Raw genomic sequence first — 13,102 nt, 5'->3', positions numbered from 1 at the left:
GGACGGAAGCTCAGACAAGCAATTCAAGAAAAGTATAAAGGAGTCTTGGCCCTCGCTTCCCTCTTTTTCCTGATAGCTCGGCTCTCTTGCCAGTCCAGTACCACATAACAGAACAAACAGGCTCTGTTTCTATGAATGTCAAACGCAAGCCAAGCGTAGCTCCTTTTTACTTTAGCTCAGAGCCTTTTCCCGTCCAAAGATTTCACAATAGATTTTTCTTTCAGATGGGCAGAAGCATCAACAGAATCAGGCCAAGATTGTAACAGTCCCTGTTTAATTCAAGCATGAAACTCCATATGAATACTCAATAAATTATTGACTTATGTTTGACTCTCTGAACATCCATTAGAAATGAGGGAAGAGTGACACACATATGCAAAGAGGGATGAACCTCTGAACTGACAAGTCTTAGAAAAGGATTATATATAGGAGCTAATGGGATTTACAGTAGGTAGAGAGAAGACATATGGATGGAAGAATTTAGGTAATAATAATAAATATTTTATGTAAGATACATACATACTGTTGATTTTACTGATTTAACGCATTTGTTCATGCAGTAGGCTGTACATACTGAATGAATGAATTCCCACGTGAGATGCCAGCTCCGGTGTCTCCGGTTATATTTGGAAACAGGAAAACAAAGCAAGACGCAGCAGGGAGACATTTCTGTCTGCAACTGCAATCCTTATTATCATTCCTTACAGGCTATAACTATGTCCTTTGTTCAGAAAGTAAAAATAGATGAAAATGTGTCCTCAAAGGAAGCGCAGTGGCCTGACAGAGAGACTGATACTTAACTAAACACTTCTATTTGTGCCCTAACAGTCATGGTCATTGATTAATTGTGTAGGCTTGAAGCACTTGAGTAGTACGAATACAAGGAATTCTGATCTCCATTATTTGGACATCCATTTGTTGAAGAACAGATCCACCACACACTATATCAATAAATAATAAAGGCAGTAAATGGAGTATGTTCCAAGTTATTGTTGTCTTTTCTAGAGGTTTTTTATTGAGGTTATATTTAAAGGTGGTTTTGTACTGGACCGCATTGTATTGAGAGGCATTTACATTTTGTTGTTCTTCCTACTGAGCAGTGCTATATAACAAATGGTGTGCAGAGGCAACGGCAGAAGCCAGGCTTTACCAACGACTTGTTTTCAGTCGTTGGAACTGTTACCATGAAAGAGGCTTGTTGAAGTATGATCAGTTAACCTTCCTTAATAAAGTCTAAGATAAAAGTTTTTCCTGCCATCATTTTCTGTCTGCCTCGACAGAGGTTGTGTGCTTACTCTTATGTAGATCGCCAAAGATAAATGCTTGACTGATTTCATGAGACCAGTCTGTGTTCAAACTGGGAAATTAGCAAAGTGAGACTCAGAACAGTAGTCCATTGTGATGGACGTCTCATTCTTTAGCTCTGATATCAACTCATGGAAGATGTGCCGGATATTCCTTACATACCTACTTACTTAAAATATGTTTTCTTTGTTCATCCAACTCTGTTGTGTATGTTGCCCTGTCTGTTGAATGTGAGAATAAAAGGTTATGTCATTATTTGCTGAGAAGATTTCAAATCAAAACAAAAAAAGGATCTCATTCAAAACTACTGAAAGTCTATAGTTACAGTAGGTGCACCAGATGTCTGTAATGAAAGTGTAAAGTGCAGTGTGTGAAACCTTCAAAAGGAACGTCTTTTTCTGTGCTTGCACTCGTGCATGTGTCCTCAAGCCGTGCACAATATACAAAAAAAACAGGGAACCATTCAATAACAAATGTTGCTCCATACCACTACTTATGGTCAAAACTCTGGATATACATAAAATACAAAATTCTTTTAGGCATATTGTTATAGTTAATCCTGCCCATGACTCTGTCAGTCGGGCTGGTTCACATCCCACAGAGACCACCTGTGGCTTCATGTCCAATAAATGTAGGGTGTCAACTTGCCACAAAGCAGTTCGGGAATGCTACACTACCCCCAGAGCCGGGACGTCTCACAGCATTTTGCCTGCCACCAATCACACACACAAACATGGAGGTGTGCTTGTTGACAACTTTTAATGAGTACATTGAGCCACCGGCCACCTCAGTCCTGTCTGTACGTTGCCCAACCTTATCTGACACTCAAACGCACTGTTTTGAGTCCTTGGATGTTTGTGGGAGCCCTTGATGGCACAAGACTCCAGTTCTCACTTGCGCTTTTCTAAGAGCTTGTTAAAGACAGCCAGGAGGAGAACAGATTGACCACACATGCACAATCAAACCCTAATGATTTGCAGTCAAACAGAGTGGGTCTTTGAACATGACGCTTTGCAAGAAGCCATTTAAAAAGCCCCTGATTAACTTGACTATAAAGGTTGGCTTATGTGTTAGTGTGTTACTGGTGAGTTGGATAAGTCAGTGTCTGGTGCAGTATTCCTTTGCTCATTAATCATATACTTGAAAGTGGATGGTTTCCGATGTGATGGCAGAACCATGAAGCAGCAACAAGGATGGGAGGGCTCCTTTGTTGTTCCACTCTCACACATATTTGGATCCAGTGAATTTATAGAGCAGTAAAATGAAGCCTTAACCCACCATCAAAACAAACACGTCTCTCTTAGAGCAGATGGCAGGAATACAATGAAACTGACCACTTCCATCTCAGCCACATTTTTATTTTTAAGTCTGGTCAAATTAAAGTCATCTAAACTTATTTTTTTGCTGGTTAGTGGCTCTCACTGTACACTGTGTAGTGGCAACTATAGACAAGTGTCTTACTTATCATCAGCACCTTCTAATCCCTGAGTTAAAACACCCATAAGCCTAGTTTTATAGAGCCTTGCTAACTCAAATCTTCTAATCCACGCGCACAGTTGTATATCCAATTATTCAGGCAGGATGATGATGCATACCCTTTAACCAATCTTGCTGCTCAGGCTATGGTGATAGTACATGGGCTCTGACAAATTGTCTGGGTTTGCATTGGATGCAGGTTCTGCAGTGTCACATTGTACCAAAAGCCTCCTCCCTCTCACTCAGTTCCTCCCTCCCTCTCTGCCCGAGTGACCTATTTAGCAGCAGCAGCAGCAGCATGGCAGGAACAATCACAGAGGATGTGCTCGGAGAGAGGAGGAGGGATCTTGAATGTAAAACACCTAACCAAAGGCGGCGTGTTATTGTGTTAGAGCGAGTTTAGTTTGAGTCAGTGTGACATTCCTCCACTATTCATTCCAACTGGCATTAAGGGCTTATGTGCCTTATTTGTATGCATCCGTATGCATCATGTGGAAAAGGCTGTGCTTTGTCGCCCTCTGTTGGTTAGAAGTACATTGCAGGTGGATTGAGAGTAGCACTTTGTTGTTTTCCCTCCAAAAATCTTCTTACTTGGAATGAGAAATGGCAAAATGCATGTATTGTTTTTATTTTATTGTGCTGTATTGGTTTAATAGTTTAAAGCAAATAATCAAACAGTAGTTAATTCTTCTTCTTCTAATCATCTTTTTGTCTCACACTAAAAATCACTGGGTCAAAATTGACCAGCACTGACACGATATTGGCTTAACTAGTACAACAATGGGTTGTTTTCACCCAGTGTTGGTGATATTTTTTTATGTTTCTGTTGGGTGAGTGGTGGAAAAAGTAGTATTCAGATCCTTTATTTAAGTAAAAGTACTCCACTGCAAGTAAAAGTCAAAACCATTTATACTACCAGCAGTTCTGCACTAGCAGTAGTATGAATGTTATCAAGGCAATTTATTTATCATTAAAGAACACAAGGTTGTACAAACGAAATGAACATTTGTAGTCCCTTTTGACATATCATTACATTTATAATAGGGTAAGGTAATAATAGGGTAACTTAAAAAATAAATAAAAATCAAACTATATAGGCCTATACTTATATTATTCTGCATTCTTTTAGTTTGTTTCATTTGGGAGAGTGTAAACAGCAGTAAGATAGTGATTATAATATAGTTTTCATCTTCACATAAAAAAGTTCTTAATTTGGGGACCATCCACTCTGATTGCATTTCAGCACCAAGCATCATCGACGTAAACACAGAATCTGCCTCCTCTCATCTTGTTGGCTCAGAACACAGGGCCGCCTGGCAAGTGCTTGATGTAGCAGGTCTCTAAAGATGTGGGCACAACACTCTGTGATTTGGCCAGCCTAGACTGGACATAAGCCAGGAGCAGCCTTAAGTCCAAGCTGGGCCTGCACTGCTCCTGCTCTCTTTCCTCTCCTCTGGACCGATCACAGCACCTGCTGTGGTGTCTGGTCCGGTGGACCGTCTCAAGGTTTTATTTTACCCATGCCTTTCAACTCCAGGTGTACAAATGTGTTTCAGAAACATAATCAAGAAATGCTTATTTCTTCTTATCATCTGTTTCAGATCCTGTTCGATCAAGCTCAGCGGTCTGTAAAGCAGCAGTTACACAACTTTGTGAAAGAGTGAGTAAACCTACAATTCACGGTACTTCAGTCAGGTGTCCCTGCAGAACTGTAGAAGTATAAAATATTCAACACAGGTAGAAAAAGCAGAAGTCCAAAAGAGCAGACAAACCCTTGTTACCACTTAAAACCCTTTTGGTGTTTTTAAATATTAAACACAGAACAACCTTTTGCAGTCCAAATATGTCACAGACATATCATGAACAATGCAGCTGGAGTAGGTTACTTGTAACCTCACATTGACTTTGTGGTGGCTCTAAATATCCAATATCTGTACTTCTGCTTTCTCCTCAGCTGAACTTTAATTTGTTTGTGACCCAGTGTAAATTTGCTTAACTGATGTCTCACTTAAATGTTGCTTGTCTGTGTCTGTCAGGGATGTTCGGAAGTTCAAGGAGACCAAGAAGCACTTTGATAGGGTGCGTGAGGATATGGAAATAGCACAGGTGAAGAATGCTCAGGCGCCGAAGAACAAGCCTCACGAGGTCGAAGAAGCCACCGGCACGCTCAGCATCACTCGCAAGTGCTTCCGACACCTCGCTCTGGACTACGTACTACAGGTTAGAAAAATTAATCTATGAACCCTTGTTTGAGAATATACAGTATGTTCCTAAAAGTTTATATGTTTAAGGATGTCGTATCTCCCTTCGTGTGCACATGAACTAAACTGAAACTACCTGACAGAGACATAAATATTTAGGTTGTGTTATGCAGAGCTGATATCTGTATTTGGATGTATACTAAATGTGTACTCTGGGAATTGTTTAGAATGCTTCATTTTGCCATTTATACTCCTCATACAAATATGTGCAACTTTAGCTGCCAATAAAATATATAGAATAGCATAATAGTTTAACCATATACCTTAATTTAACAAATAATAAAACATGATTTTGTATTTGAACTCCACCTTAAAAGAAAAACCTGGGAAGTAAATTGGGAAAATCAAAGTTGCATTGGTACATATTGCATGATTTTTCTGGAGGTTGTGTATATAATATGAGGAAGCCCAGATAAATGTAAAGGTAGGAAAAAGTGTTTATTTGTTGATTTGCATGCCCTTTTGAGGCCGTCCCTAACTTCAACTCTTTAGTTTTTCTCCTTAGTGCACACACCTCCATTTTTTAGGCCTAAAGGCTATGTGTTGACATTCTGGAAAGTCAGGCTGCTTTGGTTACTAGCAGTTTCTGTTTGCACTGTACAGACAACAATCACCTGTATTACTTTGATACTGAAATATGATACTGAATAACCAGCCAGCCACTTTTCTGCAACCCCAAGATTTTCAGTGGCCCCATCTTGCCACCCCTAGGAAAGATTTCTGAGGGCCTGTTTCCAAGGGACACACTGGAAGGCGGAGTTAAAAGCCGGGGGAGACGTAATATCATTTAAATTCAGGGATAACAAGGCACATTTTCAGACAGTCTCTCTGGATGACATTTATAGTGTTGCTCTCCGTTGTTCACATGAAAAGTGACAGAAATAGTTTTGTAAAGGATGAAAAAGAAAACTAAAGAGAGACATTCAAACCCTGGCTCCTGTCTCACCTCCATATAGTTGGCTAATCACAGCATGATTTAGGGGGCAGTGGGTTTCTGGGGCTGTTCGAACGTCCAACAAGCAGTTTTGAAGAAGCGTACTGGCAGCTTTTGGAGGGCCTGTTTTATATGTTTTTTACATGGATGTATGGACATTTAAAAAAGATGGATGTTGTGACTCTTCATACGACTGTGTAGCACGTACACATTGTAAACACTAATTATAACGTAGTGTGTATAACGTCTGCATGTTTCTGTTTGACTGAGAAGAAAAAGTGTGACGTTCGACAGGTCAGTGTGGAGAGGGGAGATGAATATTACTGTAAAAATATCTGATACTGTTTGAATCTGTTCAGCGCACTTTATCTATTCAAAGCCAAGTAATGTATTTGTTGACATTCCGACTATACAGACTGTACTGGCCTGTATAGTCGGGGAATGACCATGACGTAGCCCTTTAGCCTGCAGCGATGTTTGTGTTCGTCCCCCCTTCCTGTGTGGCACATTCTCCTCTCTGTTCATATGCAGCATGGGTTCATTTTGCCCACAGGTTGTAACCGCCTACCCATGACTTCCCTTGGGGAACAAAGAGACAGATTCATTGTGATGGCTGTGATGGTCGTGCCCTCTTTCCTTTCTTCATTTTGTCTGCTGGCAGCCTTCTCTCACTGCTCTCAGACATCTTACCCTTTTGAGTCTTAATTGAAAGTGTCTCGAGGCAGAAAAGGTCAGCTATATGAATAACTGACCTCTTAAATGTAGCACAAAATGTCATTTAGGTTTGCATCAGTTAAGATACACAATGCAAAGGCTTTAATTCAGGAAATGCCATAGACTGTGTTTGTGTATGGCATCCACTTCTACTTTTCACCCGTGATGGAACATATTGTGGTTTGTGGTGTCAGAGTTAACTCAAACGAATGTTTGATGGTGTTACAGTTAGAAAAGGGAAAATGCTGTCCACTAGAGGGAGCTATTTCAATTGCTGGTAGTTGTCAAATGTAGTGTATTGTTGTGGATATCTCCAGACAGTCTAAACGTATGTCTATTTTTGTTGCTGCAGATCAATGTCCTCCAGGCAAAGAAGAAATTCGAGATCCTAGATACTGTAAGTCAATGCAGACACACAAACAAATGGACATGCCACCTACGACTACCCCTGCATCTTTATAATGTATTCCACATGCAAAGAGAGTCATCTCTAACCACCTCCTTCTGTCCCACCCAGATGCTGTCATTCATGCATGCCCAGTACTCGCTGTTTCAGCAGGGCTATAACCTGCTGGATGACATCGACCCGTACATGAAGAAACTAGCTGCTGAGGTGAGCAAAGCATCTGTTATCACCACCAAGTGTGTGCTCCGTCCGCTGTGTCATATCCGCTGGTGGGCTGTCTTGATTGGAACTGGTTTGATCCTCATTTATCAACAAGAGGCAGTTACATAATTTAGCTGAATTTCCACTTATTGATTGGTTGTGATACGTTGGATACTTTGCTTAATTTGGGGTGAATTGTTCCTATTAAAAAAACTCCTCTTGGCATGCAATGAAAAGGCTCTATTACAGTTCAAACCAGCATTTTACCCACAACCACATGTGGGTGCATATGTTATTGCAGACTAATGTGTTTGTCACAGCAGGTTGACTGCTGCAGGAAAACTGAATCAATGCTTCATTACCAAACACTGACCTAACGTGTCATTGGAGGCTTAGCCTGTGTTTGCAAGTGCAAAGAGTGTCACCTTCTCTGAATCATCCCTACCTCTCACCGTGCATTTACTCTACTATATTATGTTGGAATTATTTCACTCCAAAATCGAGAGTTTGACGGCATGTACCTTTTTCAGAAACACTGAACGTACTTTTCATTTTTGTCTTTGTGAAATGACTTTCAGCTGGATCAGCTGGTGATTGATTCAGCCATGGAGAAGAGGGAAATGGAGCATAAACATGCAACCATTCAGCAGAGGGTGAGTTTCTATTTTACTTTAGAAAAATACAAAAAATATTTATGGTATCTGCAGGTCTTGGAAAGTCTTAAATGTCATTTAACTCAGTTTCTCAAAAAACAGCCTTAGAAGGTATTAAAAGGTCTTAAATATATTTCACAAAGTAGTTGTAGGCGGTTCCTTAGTTATACAACATTTTTGTGCAGGAATTGTTGCGACAGTGGATTGTGCTGCTGTTTACTTGAGTCCTTTTTTGTAGAGTTTAATTTCACCACCAGATCTGTAGCAAACACTGTCACTACTGCAGCTGCAGCAGCTCGGAAGCTCATAAGTGTCGATTTTAGTCAAAATTTAAATGAACTTATTGAATCATTTGTTTATCCATAAATACATCCATTTACCTAAGCTTTTCCAGGTTCATGTTGGATTAATTTAATTCATTATATCATAAGAAATTACTTTTATGAACTGCTTTGAAGTACTGAAAAAAGTCATATAATAAATACATTTAAATTGGAGAAAGCCGCAGAAACCCTGGCTTGGCTTCAGTATTTTCTTTCTCATAGGAGGAAATACCTGCACACTGACCGATAAAGTAGTGGAGGTTAGAAGAGATGCGAAAATAATTAGTTTTAATATATGTTCAAAAAGTGACAAAATCGCACTAGAAAGTTAATGTTTCAGTCGGAGGACCAGCCTCAGCACAACTTCATCTTGTGAGGAGCGTCTTCTACTTTTTTTTGTCAGTGTGTGGGCATGTTCTCCTATGATAGCACTGTTTATGTTAGCTACATTCCTTGAAAACCCTGGATTCAAGAGCGCAAACCCTTTTCATGTTTGTATTTCTTCAGTATTTCTCTAAAAGCAATTGATTGGGAAGGTTTGGATGGTTTTAGGTTTTGACCCTGAAGAATCTTCCTTTTGTCTGTTAGGTTGGAAGGTTGATAATGAGCTGTTTGGAGAACAGGGTGTGAATGTGCTCACATCTCACCTCCAGGATCCAGTCTGCCACTTGGCCCAGTGCATCTGTTGTGACTGGGGAGGGATTAGACCTGGGCAGCTGGGATTAATCCCCCTAACAAAGTCCAGGCATTGATTTAAGCATTAAATCAGGTGGAATTAAGTATTTTTAAGAGCTGTTAATCCCACTGTTGTCTGCTGTAGAGAGTCAGCACATTAACTACTGTATGTGCTGATGTATAATCAGGAGCCTCACTCTGCTCTTAGTCCAGTAAAGTGCTTTGTTGAGCATTTTAAGACACGCTATTGTTGTGGCCCTGTGGATTTCAATGTCGGACTCAGTTGGTCGGTTGATTCACCAGTTTGGCTCAGACCTGAAATATCTCGATAACTATTAGATTGATTGATTGGAAATTTTGTACGAACATTCATGATCCCCAGAGGATGAATTCTACAGACTTAGGTGATCCCCTAACTTTAACTCTGGCGCCACCATGAGGTTCATGTTTGTGGTTTTTAGTGAAAAATGGATGGATTGCCATGACATTTGGTGCAGACATTCATGACCCTATCCCAAGAATTAATTGAAATAATTTCTGCATTCCTGTGACCTTTCATCTAGCGTCTTTGTGAGCATGTTAGCATTTAGCGCAAAGCACCACTGTGCCTGTGTACAGCCTAACTCAGGGACTAGAATGACTGCAGACTATTCTTATTTTTTCCACATTTCAAACAGGCTGTATGAATATACTGTATGCCCTGTCTGGCAACTTGTTATTTAATAATTCAGAAAGCCTTCTTTTTAGCAGGCCAGTGTCTGGCTCCTCTGTACCCCAGGATCAGTGACCATCTGTCAGACAGCTCCGGTCAGCGCTCTCCCTCCAGGCGCTGCGGTCTGTGCTGTGGATAGAGCCACGGGGAAGGGCTGGGTCACATGTGGGGCCAGTTATTGATCTGTTTTTGCCAGAGCTGTTACACTTTAAGCCTCATGCACATCCATTACCAAGGGACATGCACTGTAGTAATATATTAGCAAGGTCAAGAGTTAGAGCCACATTAAAATTAGCATGGCATGAAAATATTGCAGTGTTGTAGTAGGGGGGTGATGTTTTTTGTTGTTAAGGAGGATAATCAGAGGTGCAGTGAACCTGAAAGATTATTGTATTATCCCTTCCTAAACTAGTCTGGTGTTTCTAACGGTTTTTTTTTCTTCTTCTTGTATGTTCCTAATGCCACCATCTCCTCTCAGACTCTCTTGCAGGTGAGTACTCCTCAATTTGTTTTCCCATCTGAATTTCCATTTTTACTTGAAAGATGTTTGGTTTGGTGCTTTGGGAGGGTGAAGCGTAGCCCGCAGTGTTCGTACAGAACATTAACAAACCCCTTTGAAGTTTTCTTCAAGCTGTAGTCAGACTCCAAAAGCCTTGAGGGCAAGCTGAAGTGCATCCTGAATCATTTATATAAAACAATTAGAAACACTGAACTTAGTTTGAATGGCCTGTATAGAAACCGTCTGTGACATCACCTATTGCAAAGGGATTATTGCATTTTGTGTTTAATTGTGTCCTAAAATAGATGCATTACAATTAACATGATTAACTGAATCTTAAATATTAAATGACAGATTTGCTATTTATTCATGCACAAAATTGTAGAATTTCATCATATTTTGTATTTGCCTTCTTCATTCTTCCCTGCTTTTAGAACAACATGGCCTACTTTGTTAAAGAGATCTTTTTTTTACCTTGTTTCTTCCTCATCACATCAAGTATGTGTAATAAGCCTTGTGTAAACTTACACAGGGCAAAGGGGGCAACCCCTACCCAGTACAAGCAAAAAACCAGGAGAGCAGAAAGAGAATTAAAGTGCTCCAACTGTAGACTGTCACTATTGCTGGCTAGGTACACAGCACCTAATGCCAGAGCCATTCATTTTTAACTCCAGATTTAATGGAGAAGTCCTGTCCAAGGCAGTCAGCTCTGCCTGGCATTCTATATTTCTGCGTTTACATCACCAGCACAGTGCTACATGCTGTCCCTGTGCAACTGGATTTATTTTTACTGCTTAAACATCCAGATAGAGGTTGTAGTGAAAAGGCGATTAAGTATTTTGGTCTGTGTGGTGCTTTTTATGATGGACAATAACCTTTTACATCAGGCAACAAAGCATAAAATCAGGACCACACAGATGTAAAAATCCAGGAGATAAAGAAGGCACCTACAGTAAATAAATAAATGTATGTACATAATGTTAGTACATATAAAACCTTTTGATAGGTCTGCAACTAACAATTTTTTTCATCTGCAGGTTATTTTTCTGGTTTATCATTCTTTCTCTAAAGTAGTGAAAATTCTCATTATAAAATAAAAAGTTGTATGTATTCTTCTATCGATTACTAGTTTTATTCAGCCAACAGTCCAAAACTCACATATTTAGTTTACTATCATATAAGACATTTAAAAGCATAAAATTGTCACATTTGAGAAGAAAATGTTTTGGCATTGAGATTCCTGTGAAATTCATTTTTACATAAGGCATGTTGCTACTTGCAGCCATTTTCTGTCTATGAAAATCCCACGTGGAAGCAAAAGTTGCCATAGAAGGATGATGATATTTAAACAGAGAGAACAAACAATCTTCTCTATTTAAATATCATCATCCCTCAGGAGGAAAAAATGGGATGCAACACTTCCCATTTATTCATGATCTTCCTCATCCTCAGCATCCCTTTTGCATTCCAACACAGCTCATTAGAGGAGTCAAAGAAAGTTGTGCTCCCAGCCGTTGACACCACAGTTTGGGCTGTTGGAACAATAAATTAATTACAGACGCTTACTATAGACTATTTATTATCTCTTATGGTCAATGTCTCACGGCAGGATAGTATTTGAAAAGACTTACGAGATGTCAGGCTTTTGTATGAGACACAGAAGGATAAACAAACACATCGTAGCAGACTGAGTAATCAGTGCTACCAACTGGGCTCATCATTTGGCGTTTGAGCTCTGCAGTATAGCCTTTAGGCTGACCAATGTGCTGCAGCAGCAGCAGCAGCAGGTGAATGTAGCATCAGGACATGTTGTTCGCATCATCCAGTCTTCCTGCTGCTCCACAACAATTTACTTATTTGCTCCAAACATTTGGAAGTCTCTGTTTCCCAGCATGTTCAATAATTCACTGATGTTCAGTTTCTGTCTGTGTGACGTTGCGTCATTAAAAATAGATGGTCTTTGTTGTAGGCTTAAGAGATTGCAGAGTACCACCCAGTGCACATCTTGTTCAGTGTTGCCTACTATGTTTGTGATGTTATATTCAAAAAGGAAAGGCCTCTGACAGCCGAAGGTAAGCTGTGTCAACTTCTTACAGATTCCATAGTTGTAGTGCAGGGATTGCAGTTGTGAGCAGAATTGTTGTCAGTGTAGGTAGTAAATCAAGCCCTGAGTAGTATTTATTTGGTGGTCTGGGCAACCTGCCAGATGGACCCCGTCTTGGTCAACAACTGAAATGCCCACCTTCTTCAGCAAGGGAGGTGTGTTTAGGGAGTTGTAAGACTGCAGCAGACCCAGACACTGAAGTGTCAAAGCAGCCAGCTTGTCTTTGGGTCAAGAGCAGCTACAGTACTGCGTAGTGTAGTCCACTATTCTTCTGCAGCACCCTGCTGTGAATACATTGGCAGCTGTATGGTAATTAGTCCTAATCCTGAGGCTCACAGGGCAGCAGACAGGTGGCTGGAGTGGACGGCACACATGTCAGTGCTGGAATTACACACTGCACTGCAGAGACACAATGCCTGTGCCGTGAGGGGTACAGCCCTCAGAGAGTGAGGATGCCTCTTCTCTGAGAGATCTGGAGCCTATTTATAATACTTTTTCAAGGTTTTAGCTTTTTTTGTGCTATTCGATGTTGTTGGAACACACTAAACGTTTGACAATGAAGATCTTTTGCCGGTGGGACCACAGTTTGGTGGGTGGATTTGCATTATATCGGCTGTTTGTTACATTAATGCATATTCTCATTTGGTTATAAAATTCAAGAAATGTCTAGGTTTTGTAAAGCAGGATCTACAGTTATGAGTTACAGTGATGTAACAGTAGTTTGTTTTGTTGAAGGCTTTCTTTCACAGCTTATTCTCTCACCTACTCTCTGTATTTCTCTCTCTGTGGTTCCTTATCTTTACTACTCAGTACAGTCTCTCTCGTTAAAATCTGAAAAT

The 13,102-nt window shown here is 40.3% G+C and overlaps 2 protein-coding genes across 13 annotated transcripts in view; one reads left to right on the top strand and one right to left on the bottom strand.

Moving 5' to 3' along the window:
• Positions 1-13,102, bottom strand: part of LOC123975176 (basement membrane-specific heparan sulfate proteoglycan core protein-like) — a gene marked incomplete at its 3' end in the record, with an annotated part of 647,231 nt that overhangs the window by 311,192 nt on the left and 322,937 nt on the right.
• Positions 1-13,102, top strand: part of acap3a (ArfGAP with coiled-coil, ankyrin repeat and PH domains 3a) — a 70,795-nt gene that overhangs the window by 40,860 nt on the left and 16,833 nt on the right. For all 6 annotated transcript variants that reach the window (XM_046056430.1, XM_046056427.1, XM_046056428.1 and 3 more), the window contains exons 5-10: positions 4,383-4,441; positions 4,818-5,001; positions 7,043-7,087; positions 7,208-7,303; positions 7,876-7,950; positions 10,139-10,150. In XM_046056430.1, coding sequence (XP_045912386.1) covers positions 4,383-4,441; positions 4,818-5,001; positions 7,043-7,087; positions 7,208-7,303; positions 7,876-7,950; positions 10,139-10,150 — 471 coding nt within the window. The remainder of the gene's footprint in view (positions 1-4,382; positions 4,442-4,817; positions 5,002-7,042; positions 7,088-7,207; positions 7,304-7,875; positions 7,951-10,138; positions 10,151-13,102) is intronic.

This window comes from Micropterus dolomieu, linkage group LG08, assembly GCF_021292245.1.
Source record: "Micropterus dolomieu isolate WLL.071019.BEF.003 ecotype Adirondacks linkage group LG08, ASM2129224v1, whole genome shotgun sequence".
Classification (NCBI taxonomy): Eukaryota; Metazoa; Chordata; class Actinopteri; order Centrarchiformes; family Centrarchidae; genus Micropterus; species Micropterus dolomieu.
This window is presented reverse-complemented; position numbering and strand designations above follow the sequence as displayed.